We start from the raw sequence: 18166 nt of genomic DNA on the forward strand, positions 1-18166 counted from the left end.
AAGAAAAGGGCAACCAGTGAAGAACAAACACCATTGTAAATACCACCCATATTTATGTTGATTTATTTTCCCTTTTGTACTTTAACTATTTGCACATCGTTACAACACTGTGCATAGCCATAATATGACATTTGAAATGTCTCTATTCCTTTGAAACCTTTGTGAGTGTAATGTTTACTGTTCATTTTTTAAGGTTTACTTAACTTTTGTTTATTATGTATTTCACTTACTTTGGCAATATAAACATATGTTTACCATTCCAATGAAGCACTTTAAATGTAATTGAATTGAGAGCGTAGAGAGAGAGTGGGAGAGAGCAAGAGAGAGCTAGAGAGAGAGAGCACTGAGCAGTCAGTGTGTGAGATACTGACCCGCACAGCTAAGAAGGAAAACACATTGAGGCCTAAGAATGTGGTTTATTGTGGCAGCGTGTGAAAGATCCCATTCAAACTCAACATATGTGTTCAATACGGAAGTCTGGCTGCTCAAGTTTATTGACATTAAGGCCTAATTCAAGGCTAAATAATTATACTGCAGTTTTACCAACACTCAGGTGACTTGTTAGTTTTATTTGTTTAAATTATAGGCCATGTTATCTTTGCACTGACAAAATATTACATTATGCTATGTTCTTATGTTCTCAAAGGCTAAAACAGTAAACCCCCAAAATATATGTGCTGATGTTAGCAAATTAAAAATTAAAAACTGGGCCAAGTAGGCCTATGGAATGAGCTTTCTTCCCATTGGGTGAATTTCACTCATTGTACTTGTGCACGTGACGTTAAAACGTGAAACTTCAATCCAGAGGGAAAGGGTTGCCTCCCACGCCCCACCTGCCGTTCAAAATAAACAATGCACCCGTTCCTGTCTTGCTAACAGCAAAGGAATGGCCAATGAAATCCTCGGATGTTGGGATGTGGTGCCGTTTCCTAGACAAGTTAGTTGCTACAGCAGCATCAGCGACCGACACAGACAAGGGAGATGGAGGACTTTGAAGGTAAGGTATTTAGTAAATAATACATTGAGGAGATAAACAGTTATCGATTTTACTGTTGAATAAATCCTAGGTTTTCAATGCGACTTCTTATTTTGTTGTGTTGATTTTCGGGGATTTTTCAGTGCCGCAGAACTGCACTATTTTCGTATACCGACCCTTACCGACCTCTTTGCGCTGTCTGGCCAAAACAGGGCGGAGTATGACGCTATGGTTAGGGCGTTATCCCAATATTGGTGGCACTGGTTGTTCGTAATGCATGCTTTTATCTTGTTTTTAATAGTTGAATAGCTGATTGCTATTTGCTAGCTCTAAAGCTATTTGATAGCCTTTCATAGATAGGCCACAGCGCTTGAAGAAAGGACATGTTGTTTGCTTGGAATGGCAGGCTTGGCAGCCTCATGCTAACCGGCTAGCTAATATTGATAGAATAGCCTAGATCAATATTTATTTGATCTCATAACCTAAACAATAGCCTAAAAATTGGTCTTGCACAACCTAGCTAGCTACATCTAAAATGCTTCTCAAACCTTAAAGCCACTGAAACCATCACCAACAGCCTTGATGCATTGCTAGAATGAAGCATTTATATTACTTAGTCATTCTGACTAATGGTCTAACGTTACTATTTTATGCAATTATTTATGCTATTTTGAACCAGTGCATAATAGTGTTTGTTACTTGAATACATTTTGCTTAAACCTGGCACCTCTCGCATCATATTTATGTCAAATGCTGTTATGTTTCAGGCTGCCTGGGTGCCTACCTGATCATTTAAAATAGAATAGAATTTGGTCAAATACATTTCACACAAACAAACAAATAGCGTTGCTATATTCCTGCTTGCCAGATATTCTGTTATCCATTAGGCCTAAGCATATTTCTGTCAAGTACTCTTATGCCCCTGGTGGTGTATCCTAGCCAAGGCTACTGTATGACAGCTCTTCATCTTCTCTGCATCCATTCACTTCTGTACAGATGTGGAAGAGGCTCCGCCCTCCAACGAAGAGCTGATCCCCTGTAAAATCTGTGGAAGGAGCTTCTTCACTAAAGTCCTGGTAAGACACACACACACTATAGCATGTACGTTTATTTTGAGGTTTAAACCTCCCTGTCCCTTTCCTTCTTGCCCTGTAGAAGAAACATACCCCAATCTGTCAGAAAGCAGCAGCTAAGAAGAGGAAGGTGTTTGACTCTGGCAGGCAGAGAGCTGAGGGAACAGAGATCTCCACTATCAAACCCATCAAATCTAAGGTGAGACAACATAACAACACTCACACGCAAACACTCACACGCAAACACTCACACGCAAACACTCACACGCAAACACTCACACGCAAACACTCACACGCAAACACTCACACGCAAACACTCACACGCAAACACTCACACGCAAACACTCACACGCAAACACTCACACGCAAACAGCTCCAATAACTGTTAGGCTACAGACATTCCAAAACGTGCCTCAGACCACAGTGAAAGAGGCTGTTGAAGGGACCTAGTGATGGGTTTAAGACAAGGATCCACTCTACTGTGAAACAAGTCCACATTTGTTAGCTAGATGTGACCATCAACATTTCTGTTTCCTGATCATTTGTTATACACCTTAAACCACTTATGTATTTCAGTCACACACTTCTACCACCACTGCTAAGACTGTGAAAGTAAGTTGAATAGTCTTTATTTTACGTTTGTGTGATGTTGTAACACAACATTGCTGTGTGTATAAGGTATTCAAAAATGTATTAGTCCTTTTGCACTGTATCTTGCTCTATTGTGTCAAGCTCTATTTGAAACAGTAGCCTGGTCAGTAGTCTGGTCAGAATATCTGACCAATCCAAGACTGTCATCTAACAACTGCATACACTAATCCCCTTCCACTCTTTCCCTATTCTTTAACAGACAGTTTTTAAATGATCTTTTTTCATACAATCCATTTTCTAAACTAGAAAGGTAATAAATACTTAAAGCTCTCCTGCATTCAGAACTAAGCTGTATGTGCTTGGGCCATCCAAACCAGAGCTATATGCTCCTAGACTGGTCCCATATCTGTCTGTATGTGCTTTAGCTCAACTCCACAACAAGCAATAGTCTGAGTAGTCTAAATCTAGGTGATAACAGTAGTCTGATTTACGAGGAGTAGCTAGATGCTTAGGCTACATCCTATACTCTACTGCTTCTGACAGCTAGCCACGCTGAATGACATGCATTTTAATGGAAACTGAAAAGGAAAACAATGCTGTATTATGTCCTGAACAGCTGTTTCCTCCCTGCTGGCTACCAGAATAATAATTGGCGATTGTGTGTCCTAAATGGCACCCTATTTCCTATTTAGTGCACTACTTTTGGGAGGGAACCTAGGTGTGTTCTCCAGTAGTGTCGTTTTCATGGGATAAACCAAATCCCAGGTATATACTGTGCTTCTATTTAGGAATCCCAGGTATATACTGTGCTTCTATATACTATACTTCTATTTAGGATTCTAATACACACTAATGGCACTATTCTCCAGGGCTTGAAAATATGTAATCTTTTGGCACTTAAACATCATGGTAAATGCAATGGCTTGTGACTGTCCTAAATTAGTGCACTAAACCAGAGCATGCCGATATCTGGAGGATAAATAATATTTTTGAATTGGGACTGGTGAATTGCACTGCACTTAAATGGAGTTTGCACGTATTGGACGTGCACTTGTAGTGTACTCTGTATAAAACACAGTTTAATCACTGATGAGGGAAACAAGCATCTGATCCGAGCTGTAACCAGATAGGGATGATATGAGGTCACTGGAATTGTCATGTGACCAACCAGGAAGTGGTATGACACTGAACCACTTCTGTCACTAGTGGTCAGTCTCAGATCCCGTGAAGACCTAAAGCATCGGTATAGAGGGTTTTACGTTAGGGCCAGGATGATACCAGTATCGCGATACTCGTTACTATCGTGGCAAGGAAACAAAACACAAAGCGTATTTAACTTCTGTAGGAAAACAGCCCTAAACATTATGTTATCATTCAAAGTTACATTTAATAATTTCCCAAGCTATAGCAAACAAATTTCTACATACAGCACATTTTTAAAATGACCAAAGAGTTTGGTCTGCTTCGATTCTGGTATTTTACCAGCTTTGGCACGCATTAAATCATGAAAATTCTTTTGTTGTCCGACATCAAACTTGTCCTTGTCAATCACAAAGCTTCACAGAAATGCTTGTAATGCATTAATTATCCCCATTTAAATCATGTTGCTCTGAGCTGTACAGTTGTGGCCAAAAGTTTTGAGAATGACACAAATATTAGTTTTCACAAAGTCTGCTGCCTCAGTTTGTATGATGGCAATTTGCATATACTCCAGAATGTTATGAAGAGTGATCAGATGAATTGCAATTAATTGAAAAGTCCCTCTTTGCCATGCAAATGAACTGAATCCCAAAAAACATTTCCACTGCATTTCAGCCCTGCCACAAAAGGACCAGCTGACATCATGTCAGTGATTCTCTCGTTAACACAGGTGTGAGTGTTGACAAGGACAAGGCTGGAGATCACCCTGTCATGCTGATTGAGTTCGAATAACAGACGGGAAGCTTCAAAAGGAGGGTGGTGCTTGGAGTCATTGTTCTTCCTCTGTCAACCATGGTTACCTGCAAGGAAACACGTGCCGTCATCATTGCTTTGCACAAAAAGGGCTTCATAGGCAAGGATATTGCTGCCAGTAAGATTTCACCTAAATCAACAATTTATCGAAGCATCATGAACTTCAAGGAAAGCGGTTCAATTGTTGTGAAGAAGGCTTCAGGGCGCCCAAGAAAGTCCAGTTGATTCAGCTGCGAGATTGGGGCACCACCAGTACAGAGCTTGCTCAGGAATGGCAGCAGGCAGGTGTGAGTGAATCTGCAGGCACAGTGAGGCGAAGACTTTTGGAGGATGGTATGGTGTCAAGAAGGGCAACAAAGAAGCCACTTATCTCCAGGTTAAACATCAGCGACAGGCTGATATTCTGCAAAAGGTACAGGGAGTGGACTGCTGAGGACTGGGGTAAAGTAATTTTCTCTGATGAATCCCCTTTCCGATTGTATGGGGCATGCGGAAAAAAGCTTGTCCGGAGAAGACAAGGTGACCAGTCCTGTGTCATGCCAACAGTAAAGCATCCTGAGACCATTCATGTGTGGGGTTGCTTCTCAGCCAAGGGAGTGGGCTCACTTACAATTTTGCCTAAGAGCACAGCCATGAGTAAAGATTGGTACCAACACATCCTCCGAGAGCAACTTCTCCCAACCATCCAGGAACAGTTTGGTGACGAACCATGCCTTTTTCAGCATGATGGAGCACCTTGCCATAAGGCAAAAGTGATAACTAAGTCGCTCGGGGAACAAAACATCGATATTTTGGGTCCATGGCCAGGAAAATCCCCAGACCTTAATCCCATTGAGAACTTGTGGTCAATCCTCCAAGAGGTGGGTGGACAAACAAAAACCCACACATTCTGACAAACTCCAAGCATTAATTATGCAAGAATGGGCTGCCATCAGTCAGGATGTGGCCCAGAAGTTAATTGACAGCATGCCAGGGCAGATTGCAGAGGTCTTGAAAAAGAAGGGTCAACGCTGCAAATATAGACTCTTTGCATCACCTTCATGTAATTGTCAATAAAAGCCTTTGACACTTATGAAATGCTTGTAATTATACTTCAGCATTCCATAGTAACATCTGACAAAAATATCTAAAGACACTGAAGCAGCAAACTTTGTGGAAATTCATATTTGTGTCATTCTCAAAACTTTTGGCCATGACTATTGTCACAGACATGCTTTGACATTCAGCCTGGGGAACACACAGCATATGCCATTTGATCCTTTTACTTGACTTTGACAGGTAAATGTTTAAACACCCTTATATTTAGCTATTAAGTTATGCATATTTTTAACCCATATCTTTCTAACTAAGCCTTCGAGTGATTTGTAGTTAATCTGTCTTCAGACAAAGTAGCCTAGTAGGTGGGGAGTTTCAAAGGAGAGAAAGCATGTAGCATACAGCATACATTTACTGCAGTATTAGGCCTAATATTTAGCCAATGAATGATGGGTTAATATGAATGAGCTTCTTCAGCTACACGTAGGGCTCATCTGGAAAAGAGAGGCTTTCGCAATTACACAAGCCTTTCCTCTATTCCTTTTCTCCTGGGGTTTCTCCCAGTTTTTCCAAAGTAATCTGCTAGGATTTCCCCAATTAGATAGGATTACATGTTAGAATTGGGTTTTTCAAAACTGAAAAATTAGATTCTGATTTTATGGCTAGGGATAAGGATCTGGTAATCCAATCTCACCTTTTAATCAGGATTAAATCTTGTTTTTGCGTTTTTCTACACTTAAGGGGTAGTGATTAGGACAGAAGGCATCTTGAGAAAGACACCAATGATGATGCCTATAGAAATCTTGTAAAGCAGGAAACGGAGAGGTCAGAAAAGCTGACTTTTCTTGCTGAAGAACAGATCAAGTTGATAGTGCTCCAACAAAGAGAACTGTACATTTCTTCTTTCAAGCACGCTTGACAGATGCTGGGGTTGCGTTTTCAGATGATGAAGACTTCTGGTGAGATGGCAAATTTAGTTAAAAATATTAAACTTTTTTTAAGTGTTATATTAAAAGTTATGCAAATAAATTTGCTTACAAGTGACATGCAAGCTATTTTGTCTTGGCTATCGTCATGTAGTTCATCATGCGGCAGTTGTTTTTTTTTAAAGGTATCTTATCAGTTTTTGGCGAATCGGAAAGGATTAAATGTTAGCATTACGTTTTTCAAAACTGGAAAATTTGAGTCTAATCTTCCGCATAGGGATAAGGATTTGGTAATCCAATTTTGACCTTTTTGTATATGTATGTACTCAAATGTAGGGATTAGGAAAAAAAAAATTTATCCCCAAAATCTGGATTAGGTTTATCCCACTGGAAGGGTGGATTCAGGGTGTGTTTAAAAAGGTGAAAGGCTCTACAACCAAGAAAGGTGAGAAAGTAAAAATAGTTTTCTTACATCTGAAAACCAAAAGTTCATTATATTAAATTGACTGCAGTATAGGTATGTGGTACCTCAACCTGTAAGTAGTACCTCAACCTGTCCAGTAGATGGTGAGGTGTAGGCCTGTTCAATGCACTGAAAATCTGTATTATTTTATCTTGATATTGTGGTATCTGATACAAATGATTTATATACGAATTATTTTCCGAAAAACCGGCACAAAAACAGTCAGATCGATCTGATCCTGGATAGAAAAAAAGAAGATTACAAAATCCGTCTCATTCTGATCCCCCAATTTATTTATTTTTAACCGGCCCCTGGAGTCACAGAAGCTATAGGCTACAATATCTTGTTGGACATTTATGTTGATTATGTTTTGCTGCAATTAATCCTGTTTAAATAACTGTCTGCTGCTACTATAAACAAAATCAGTTGGCAGGGATGTTTGCTGGCAAGTTGTCAATGTGCATGATATCTAACAAAGCGGAGTGAGGGTAGGAAACATGGATCAAAAGGTTCATCAAGGTCAGATTTTGTATTTCTTGCTGAAAGAGCAGATTCTAAGGTTTCTAAAGCACATACAAACTCAAATAAAATGGGGGCATATCCATTGTTTGTTATATGACCTGTCTAGCCCCGGGGTTCCGCTAGCGGAACTCCTCCCACATTCCACTGAAAAGGCAGAGCGTGAAATTCAAAAAATATTTTTTTGAAATATTTAACTTTCACACATTAACAAGTCCAATACAGCTAATGAAAGATACACATCTTGTGAATCCAGCCAACATGTCTGATTTTTTAAAATGTTTTACAGGGAAAACACAATATATATTTATGTTAGCTCACCAACAAATAGAAAAAAGCACAGACATTTTTCACAGCACAGGTAGCATGCACAAAATCAACCAAACTAACCTAGAACAAACCAAAGAAACTAAGAAACAACTTCATCAGATGACAGTCTTAGAACATGTTATACAATAAATCTATGTTTTGTTCGAAAAATGTGCATATTTCAGGTATAAATCATAGTTTACATTGCGGCTACAATCAGAAATTGCACCGAAAGCAGCCAGAATAATTACAGACACAACGTGACATACTGAAATACTCATCATAAAACATTTCTGAAAAATACATGGTGTATAGCAAATGAAAGACAAAGATCTTGTGAATACAGACAATATTTCCGATTTTGTAAGTGTTTTACAGCGAAAACATAATATAGCATTATATTAGCTTACTACAATAGCCTACCACACTACCGCATTCATTCATCAAGGCACGTTAGCGATAGCAATAGGCACGTTAGCGATAGCAATAGGCACGTTAGCGATAGCAATAGGCACGTTAGCGTTAGCGAATAAACCAGCAAAAGATATTCATTTTCACTAACCTTCATAAACCTTCCTCAGATGACAGTCCTATAACATCAGGTTATACATACACTTATGTTTTGTTCGAAAATGTGCATATTTAGAGCTGAAATCCGTGGTTATACAACGTAGCATAACGTAGCATAACGTGCTAACGTAGCATATTTTTCCCAGAATGTGCGGATATTTCTATTAGACTCTCACCTATTCTGACCAAATAGCTATTCATAAACATTACAAAAAAATACATGTTGTATAGGAAACGATAGATCCATTAGTTCTTAATGCAATCGCAGTGTTAGAGTTCTAAAAATATCTTCATTACGACATAAGACTTAGTTATGGTAAGGGAATAACCAAAACCTGAGCGCAAAGCTACTAGTACACAGTTCGACAGATATATGAAATAGCATCACAAAATGGTTCCTACTTTTGCTGATCTTCTATCAGAATGTTGTACCTTTGGTCCTTTGTCCAGAAGCGTCTTTGTTTGGATTCAGAATGTTCTTTTTCCCTCTTGAATTAGCAAGCACACTGGCCATGCGGCGCTAAGCTCTCCAACGTCAACAAAGTCAAACAACGCAACACAACTAACGTCCCGAATAAATTTCAATAATCTAATGAAACTATATTGAAAAAACATACTTTAGGATGATATTGTAACATGTATCAAATAAAATCAAAGCCGGAGATCATATTCGCCCCATAACGACTGGTTTCCAGTAGGCAATAACAGGTCCCAACACGCACCTTGCAGAAAACAGAAAATGGGGGACACCTTGTTCCAAGAGGGCTTATTCAATGTCAGAGATAATCAACTCATTTTTCCTCTCACTTCCTCTTGACATCCGGGTGAAGGTGTATGACGTGCACGTATAGTCATACGTATCATGCCCATTTATAGGCAGTCACTTGAACAGAACATAGATTTCAGACTTTCCACTTCCTGGTCACAAAGTGTGCTGCCAAATGAGTTCTGTTTTACCCACAGACAAAATTCAAACGGTTTTAGAAACCAGAGAGTGTTTTCTATCCAATAGTAATAATAATATGCATATTGTACGAGCAAGAATTGAGTACGAGGCCGTTTAAATTGGACACGTTTTTCCCCAAAAGTGAAAACGGCACCCCCTGTCCTCATCAGGTTATATGACAGCAGTTCCACATATTCCAGTGACAAGTTATTATTTATATTTTATTCTGTTATATTCTTACTATACTGAACAAAAATATAAATGGAACGTGCAACAATTTCTACGATTTTACTGAGTTACAGTTCATATAAGGAAATCAGGCAATTGTTGGTCACAGATACTTAAAAAAAAAAGGTACGGGCGTGGATCAGAAAACCAGTCAGTATCTAGTTTGACCACCATTTGCCTCATGCAGCGCGACGCATCTCCTTCGTATAGAGTTGATAGTGGCCTGTGGAATGTTGTCCCACTCCTCTTCAATGGCTGTGTGAAGTTGCTGGATATTGTTGGGAACTGGGACATGCTGTCATGCATGTCAATCCAGAGCATCCCAAACAGGCTTAACGAGTAACATGTCTAGTGAGTATGCAGGCCATGGAAGAAATGGAACATTTTCAACTTCCAGGAATTGTGTTATCATGCTGAAACATGAGGTGATGGCGATGGATGAATGGCACGATAATTGTCCACAGGATCTCATCATGGTATCTCTGTGCATTCAAATTGCCATCGATAAAATGCAATTGTTTGCCCACACATCTGCCCGGTACATCTGCCCGGTACAGTTGAAACCGGGATTCATCCGAGAAGAGCACACTTCTCCAGCGTGCCAGGGGCTGGTCTCAGAAGATCCCGCAGGTGAAGAAGCCGGATGTGGAGGGCTGGCGTGGTTACACGTGGTCTGCGGTTATTAGGCCTGTTGGACGTACTGCCAAATTCTCTAAAATACGTTGAAAGTGGCTTATGGTAGAGAAATTAACATTATCGGGCAACAGCTCTGGTGGATAGTCATGCATTCAGCATGCCAATTGCACACTCCCTCAACTTGAGACATCTGTGGTATTGTGTTGTTTGACAAAACTGCACATTCTACAGTGGCCTTTTATTGTCTCCAGCCCAAGGTGCACCTGTGTAATGATCATGCTGTTTAATCAGCTTCTTGATATGCCACACCTGTCAGGTGTGAAATCTCCCTAACAGGAATGTAAACAAATTTGTGCATAAAATTTGAAAGTAGTATACTTTTTTTGTGCGTATGGAACATTTCTGATAATTTCTGTTTCAGCTCGAAACATGGGACCAACATTTTACATGTTGTGTTTTTTATAGTTCAGTATATAAAATATATGCGTGTTGACTGTGATCAGGGCAGGGAATCTATGTGTTTCTTTTCTGTTTTAATGAACAAAATCATGAACTATTGATTTAATTTGCATGGCACAGCCATGTAGCAGCCTATGGACAGTACAGACCAGTAACATAATTAAACTCAAAATATGCCATTCTATTAGTCTCTTAGGACCGGCCTAAACAAATGAATAATGCATTTCTTTGTGATGGTTTATATTCAATGGATTTAAAATAGGCCAGCCACATCGGCACACCCCTACTCCCACTCCTCACCGGTGCCGGCATCCGCACGGGAGGTATAAAAGGCTTATGCCAGCAATAATGTGGTAAAAATGGGACTGTTTGAAAGGGTAGCATATAAGCATTGTAAAATAAATAAACAGGCAACATACCGTAAATCCTGTGTGAATTAGGTATTAGAAGCAAGTGAGAGATGTTGCTGAGAGGTTTCTTTCTAAAGTCATTAAAAGGCACCACTTTGGATCCAGTTTCCCTTCATCATTCCAGACGGATGGGTTACTGAAGTGTGTGTGTGTGTGTCTGTGTGTTCCAGCCGGAGCCTCCTAAGAAGCAGTCTAACTGGCGCAGGAAACATGAGGACTTCATTGCCACCATCAGAGCTGCCAAGGGCATCACTCAGGTCATGAAGGATGGGGGACCCTTACCCCCTCCTCCACCACCCTCCTACGACCCAGGTAACAACACCCTTACCCCCTCCTCCACCCCCCTCTTACAACCCAGGTAACAAAATCCTTACCCTGTCCTACGACCCAGGTAACAAAATCTTTACCCCCTCCTACGACCCAGGTAACAATATCCTTACCCCCTCCCCCAGCCCCCTCCTACGACCCAGGTAACAACACCCTTACCCAGGTAACAAAACACCCTTACTCCCCCCTCACCTACAGTACGACCCAGGTAACAACAACTTTACGCAGGTCATTTTTTGTTTAGAGATTACCCCTCTGAAACATAAATTTGGAGATTGAGGTCAATGAACAACGTAATATCTTCGATGTGTTTCCAGATTGTATCCAGTGACTGTGTTATTGTGTTTGTTCCAGATTGTATCCAGTGACTGTGTTATTGTGTTTGTTCCAGATTGTATCCAGTGACTGTGTTATTGTGTTTGTTCCAGATTGTATCCAGTGACTGTGTTATTGTGTTTGTTCCAGATTGTATCCGGTTATTGTGTTTGTTCCAGATTATATCCGGTGGTTGTGTTCCAGGTTATATCCAGTGATTGTGTTGTTCCAGATTATATCCAGTGTCCATACTGCGAGCGGCGGTTCAGTGAGAATGCAGCAGACAGACACATGAAATTCTGTAAGGAGCAGCACGCTCGCATGCAGAATAAGGCCAAGATACCCGGGGCTGTGGACGCCAAGAAAACACCTGCACGCACACAGGTAGGACAGCACTGATGTGTTTGTTTAACGTTTCTTTAAGTGTGTGAGCCATACACCTAGAGTAAAGTACGCAGGGAGTGTGTTGCATAGCATAAAACAAAAGTGTGTGTGTGTGCGCTCCACAGTTCAAACCTCCTGCTCATGTGAAGAAGGCTAACTCTCCTGCTGTGTCCGCTGTGCCCTCTTCCTCCCGTTTACCCCAGAGATCTGTCCTGGGCCAGCCCTCCGGTAACTCACACACGGTGTCTCAAGTCAGATGATGGTGCAGATATTGGTGTAACCCAGGGGTTATTTTACATGCTTGTCTCTATTTCTGCTCAGTCTCTTTTTAGAACACTGTCCCTCTGTCTTACAGAGGACAACTCCAAGTAGACCCTGTCTCTTCTGTGCTAGGCCACACTGACTGAAGCTGAATCAACAAAACCTCTTGGGCTGGGCACATCGGTCATTCAGATACAATGTCACTGAATTTAAGCCATTTTGCTGGAGAGATAGGACTGAGATGTTTTTAAGTCTACACCCTGTGTTCCTCTCCTCTTGTCCCTATAGGGATTTCATCCAGTAAGGTTCCCTCTGCAGGATCAGTGAGGAGAGCTCCATCTGGTTACTCTCCTAACCGCAGCGCCACTTCTGGCCTCACCAGTCCACCTTCAGGGTTAGTACACACACACCATGCTCACAACACTAACACACACACAAATGACTGATGATTGGCTGAGAGAAATTGATGATAAAATGATTGTGGGTGCTGTCTTGTTAGACTTCAGTGCAGCTTTTGACATTATTGATCATAGTCTGCTGCTGGAAAAACGTATGTGTTATGGCTTTACACCCCCTGCTATATTGTAGATAAAGAGTTACTTGTCTAACAGAACACAGAGGGTGTTCTTTTAATGGAAGCCTCTCAAATATAATCCAGTTAGAATCAGGAATTCCCCAGGGTAGCTGTTTAGGCCCCTTGCTTTTTTCAAATTTTACTAATGACATGCCACTGACTTTGAGTAAAGCCAGAGTGTCTATGTATGCGGACGACTCAACACTATACACGTCAGCTACTACAGCGACTGAAATGACTGCAACACTCAACAAAGAGCTGCAGTTAGTTTCAGTATGGTGGCAAGTTAGCCCTAAATATTTCTAAAACTAAAAGCATTGTATTTGGAGCAAAACACTCCTTAAACCCTAAACCTCAACAAAGTCTTGTAATAAATAATGTGGAAATTGAGCAAGTTGAGATGACTAAACTGCTTGGAGTAACCCTAGATTGTAAGCTGTCATGGTCAATAGATATTGATGCAGTGTAGCTAAGATGGGGAGAAGTCTGTCTATAATAAAGCGATGCTCTGCCTTCTTAACAACACTATCAACAAGGCAGGTCCTACAGGCCCTAGTTTTGTCGCACCTTAACTACTGTTCAGTCGTGTGGTCAGGGGCCACAAAAGTGGATGTAGGAAAATTGCAATTGGCTCAGAGCAGGGCAGCATGGCTGGCCCTTGGATGAACACAGAGAGCTAATATGAATAATATGCATGTCAATCTCTCCTGGCTGAAAGTGGAGGAGAGATTGACTTCATCACTACTTTTATTTATGAGAGGTATTGACATGTTGAATGCACCGAGCTGTCTGTCTAAACTACTGGCACACAGCTCGGACAGCCATGCATACCCCAAAAGACATTCCACAAGAGGTCTCTCCTTACAGTCCCCAAGTCCATAACAGACTATGGGAGGCACACAGTACTACATAGAGCCATGACTACATGGAACTCTATTCCACATCAAGTAACTGACGCAAGCAGTAAAATTAGATTTAAAAAACAGATTAAAAAAAAAAACATTATGGAACAGTGGGTACTGTGAAGCAACAGAAACATTGGCACAGACACATGCATATACACACACACAATAACATACGCACTATACATACACATGGATTTAGTACTGTAGATATGTGGTAGTGGTGGAGTAGGGGCCTGAGGGCACACAGTGTGTTGTGAAATATGTGAATGTATTGTAATGTTTTTAAAATTGTATAAACTGCCTTAATTTTGCTGGACCCCAGGAAAAGCAGCAGCTAATGGGGAGCCGTAATAATCACACACCTGCATGCACGCACATGTCAACAAATCCTGTCAATATGTAACACACATTATACGTTGAAGACCACCAGTAAAAACTCTTCCCTTCTTTCTCCTCTTCTTCTTCCTCCTCTCTTTCTCTCAGTGTTGGAGGTAAGCCCCGTCCAGTAGGTTCCTATGGCTCTGTGAAAATCTCTCCGACAGCAGGGGGACTCAACAACAGGAAAGCCTACAACGCAGACAAATACAACTCCAGGTAGGAAAAGGCCTGTATGAGTGTGACTGGGAGATTGTATGTGATGCTTTACTTGTAGTGGAAGTGTTAGACAAAATAGAAGTCCAGACAATAAACACTGTCCTCTTGTGGTTGGTGTTGGTATCGCTCAAAGGACCCTCCCCTCTGACCTTCTCCTCCAGTGGGTTTTGAGAAGGCAAGGAGAGAGGATGCAAGGAGTATGCAATTAAGATTCACCAATAGTGTTGTCCTGCTGTCCATATTTACATGGTGACATCATAGTCAATATGTCTTCTAGTCGCTTTAGCGGATGACAACTCAAACATCCTTCTGCTCTCTCTCTCTTTCTCTCACTGACGTCAGATGTAATGATGTCATTATTAATGCATGAATTGCCTATCTCTCTCTCTTTCCCCACTCTCTCTTTCTCTCCCTCCCTCTTTCTTTGTGTGTGTGTGTTTATATCTTACGCTCTACTTTTTTCCCCTTCCCTGTCTTTCTCCACTTCAGGAGCGATGGCAAAAGTGAAAACGATGTGGATAATGGTGAAATGATGACAAAGTTCTGCAACGAGTGTGGAACCAAGTACCCTGTAGACTGGGCCAAGTTCTGCTGTGAGTGTGGGGTCCGTAGGATGTGTATTTAAGGGAGGAGAGTGAGGGGCAGAGGAGGAGAAGAGAGAGGGATGGAGGAGGAGAAGAGAGAGGGATGGAGGAGGAGAATGGAGAGGGAGAGAGAAAGGAGTAGGAGGATAGAGAAAAGGGGGAAAGATAAGTGGAGAGGAGGGAAATAGGAAATTAAATTAAAGAGGGGCAGTTCACTGGAATCCTGGGCCATGATGCTGTTATGACACTTACCTAGTTAAAATAGTACACGGCAAGCAGGTGTCCCCCCCCCCCCCCCCCATAATATCGTGAAGTCAGTTTGATATCAGCTCTCATAACTGTTAATGTCATTATTATGCCAGTGTTATGTAGGCTTTACTACAGAAGACTCAAGCACATAATTACCCCAAATGTCCACCCTAACCCATTCTTATCCCAACCACTGCCTATGTACCATGATCTACAAGCCCTTTCCAGTATAACCCTAGGTAGGATGAGAGTGGGTTTCTATCTACTCCCTCCCACCCGTTTCTCTCCTGCCTCACATATTCAATGTATTACTATTGAAGTGCAAATGATTGACTACTGATAAAAAAAGGAGTTTAATTATTGTAGATTAATGGAATGTGTGACGTGGCAAAGTGGACTCATTCTTTTCATTGAGTCATGAGTAGAATTAATGTTAAGTATTTGGAAAAGAATACACATTGTTTTTACTGGGACCAGTGTAAGAGCAGGTTGACCTGTTATTGTTATGAATCTTGTCCTGGAGGCAGAACTGAGGTTGTGTCTACACTTGACACTTTCATGCGACTTCTGCTGTCATAATACGAAGATCACATCGAAAAGACGGGGCTAGATGCACAAAAGTCACTTTGGTCTAATTATGTTCACATCTGAAGTGGTCAGGGATGCATTGTGTGTGGATTTCTCCTCAGTCTGGACGCAATCAGGCTACCGAAAGCGCAAACATTGGGCAACATCATCAGCACTCCTCTACCAAATCTCCAGAAAACGTGTGTTTTGGGACAGAGAAGCACCTTTTCATTATAATGTTGGAGGGTTTACGTTCCTAGTGTGAGAGGAACGTGTTTGCTGGCCTCAAATGGTAGCCAACTAGCTAATATTTAGAAAAACATTTCTGTTTGGCTAGTGTTATCCCGTTTGCAATCACTTTAGTGTTGCTCACTATCTTGCTGGCTAGCTACAGAGGTTAGCTACAGTAGTTATGATCATATTTAGCTTATTCCACCGTTTGTAGAATGCATACTGTCATTTGAATATAGTGTGAAAAAAAGGGAATCCAGACACACTGTGGACACAGTAGACACATTTAAATGTAGGTGTAGACACATGACCTGATCAGAATACAAAAGCTGCATGAACTGTCAAGTCTAGACACGGCCTGAGTGATTTCCCCTTAGGACAGATGCAATGTCAAAATTGTCTATATTGTAAAAATTCATGAAAACAAAAATGAGCTTTTTGGTCTTCATTTAGGGTTAGGCATTAGGTTTAGCGGTGTGGTTATGGTGAGGGTAAGGGTTATGTTTAAAATCCGATTTTATGACTCTGCAGAGCTGCCTCCAGAACAGAATTTATGAAGATAAAAACCCCACTAACATGCAGTGTAAGAGGCCATTGCTGTTAAATAGTTGTGGTATAGGTCAGCGTTTTTAAATGATTTTAAAGGCAGCAGTTTCAATACACGATATAACATTTCCGATACAATTATACGATACAAGGTGTTCAAATTGACCATCATTCAGATACTGCTATTTCCACATACTGTATACAAGAAAATGGGTTAATTTATTTTATCGCTCTGTGTTTGTTTTAACTAAGCAATCAAAATGTATTTTTTTAATGGTTTTGTGAAAGCCTTTTTCTGTATCTACCTACATGTGTTCTGTGTTTCCTTCAGTGAGTACGATTACATGCACACGGTAATGCGGTTATTGTGGATAGTCAGATTACCTGATGGCACTCTGATAAATGCAGAAAATCGCCAATCAAAATATATTCGTTCTATCACAGCGACCATGTTAGTTTTGGGAAGCATATTTGATTCTGAGTTCAGACATATAACGTTTGTATGTGAAAACTACTTCTAAGACACTCAAACTCACTTCACTCACATTAAAGTGTGAGGCTCGCTCAACTGGTGCTAACACATGCGCTGATGAAATACACGGCTGGAACACAGATTAAGGTGTTTACATGTCCTAATAATTTGAAAGATTACTCAGAAAACCGTATGCTTACTTAGATTTTGACCGTATGCCGATTTAACATCAGAGTAAGGTGTTTACATTACTACTGCATAGTCTGCCAACTGCTATAGTCTGTTTTAATATCAAATTCTTACTGTGCATGTAAACGTACTCGGTGTTCATTTTGAATCAGTATTGAATGGGATAATCTGGGATTTACGGTACGGGCCGGTACATGCACTGACCAGTCCTCACCAACACTGACCAGTCCTCACCAACACTGTCCCTGCAGGTCACATTCAACCAGTTGCCCAGACCACATCAATGATCTTCAATCATGGTCCTGGACCCCACAGGCTGCGCAGGCTTTTGACCCAGCCCGGCACTAACACACCTGTTTCTACTGTTCTTGATGAGGCTCATGGTGGTTCATTTAGCTGAATCAGTGTGTTAGTGCCGGGCAGGAACAAAAGCCTGCACACACTGCTGCCCACCAGTAAGACTGTAAAGACATCTACCCAACTCATGATATGGGTAAATAATAATTTTACACTAAAAGGAACTCCTATCTAATTTCATCCATATCATTAATGTTATTGTAGTCATCTTTATATTGAGCTGTATCGAAACATCTTAATTTGTGTCATTTTAAAGAACTTGCGATGACTGTAAATGCACCCCGATGCAAGCGTTATTTAGATAATATGCAATGCTTACCTGACTGGATAGGACATTCCTATGCTGGAAATTGACTGTCGTACTTCCGTCCTAAACATTTATCAATAAACATTTCTGAAGAATCTTCTGTGTATTAGTCATTCGACGTGTGTGTGTGTTGTCATCTTTAGCTAGGGAAAAACAGCAGACTGGTTGTATCTGTCCCTTAAGTTGTGGGTTAGTTGGTCTTTAAAGAAG

The 18166-nt window shown here is 40.9% G+C and overlaps 1 protein-coding gene across 2 annotated transcripts; it reads left to right on the plus strand.

Annotated features, from left to right (window-relative positions):
- Window positions 1-851: 851 nt before the first annotated feature.
- zc2hc1a (zinc finger, C2HC-type containing 1A) lies at window positions 852-18051 on the plus strand. 2 transcript variants are annotated; one of them, XM_055881559.1, is made up of 10 exons: window positions 852-997; window positions 1973-2052; window positions 2132-2248; window positions 2626-2661; window positions 11265-11406; window positions 11969-12120; window positions 12246-12348; window positions 12670-12775; window positions 14344-14454; window positions 14944-18051. In XM_055881559.1, exons 1-10 carry the CDS (start codon window positions 982-984, stop codon window positions 15077-15079), a joined length of 999 nt encoding a protein of 332 aa, XP_055737534.1. In that variant the 5' UTR covers window positions 852-981; the 3' UTR covers window positions 15080-18051. The 2 variants fall into 2 exon arrangements, with proteins under 2 accessions (XP_055737534.1, XP_055737535.1); XM_055881560.1 differs by lacking the exon at window positions 2626-2661 and having other exon boundaries at window positions 856-997.
- The last annotated feature ends 115 nt before the right edge of the window (window positions 18052-18166 follow it).

Source organism: Salvelinus fontinalis, chromosome 25, assembly GCF_029448725.1.
Source record: "Salvelinus fontinalis isolate EN_2023a chromosome 25, ASM2944872v1, whole genome shotgun sequence".
Classification (NCBI taxonomy): Eukaryota; Metazoa; Chordata; class Actinopteri; order Salmoniformes; family Salmonidae; genus Salvelinus; species Salvelinus fontinalis.

Coding starts and splice junctions, on each gene's coding strand:
- zc2hc1a (XM_055881559.1), top strand. Junction 2,662..11,264: donor CCACTGCTAAGACTGTGAAA/GTAAGTTGAATA, acceptor TGTGTGTTCCAG/CCGGAGCCTCCTAAGAAGCA. Junction 11,407..11,968: donor ACCACCCTCCTACGACCCAG/GTAACAACACCC, acceptor GTGTTGTTCCAG/ATTATATCCAGTGTCCATAC.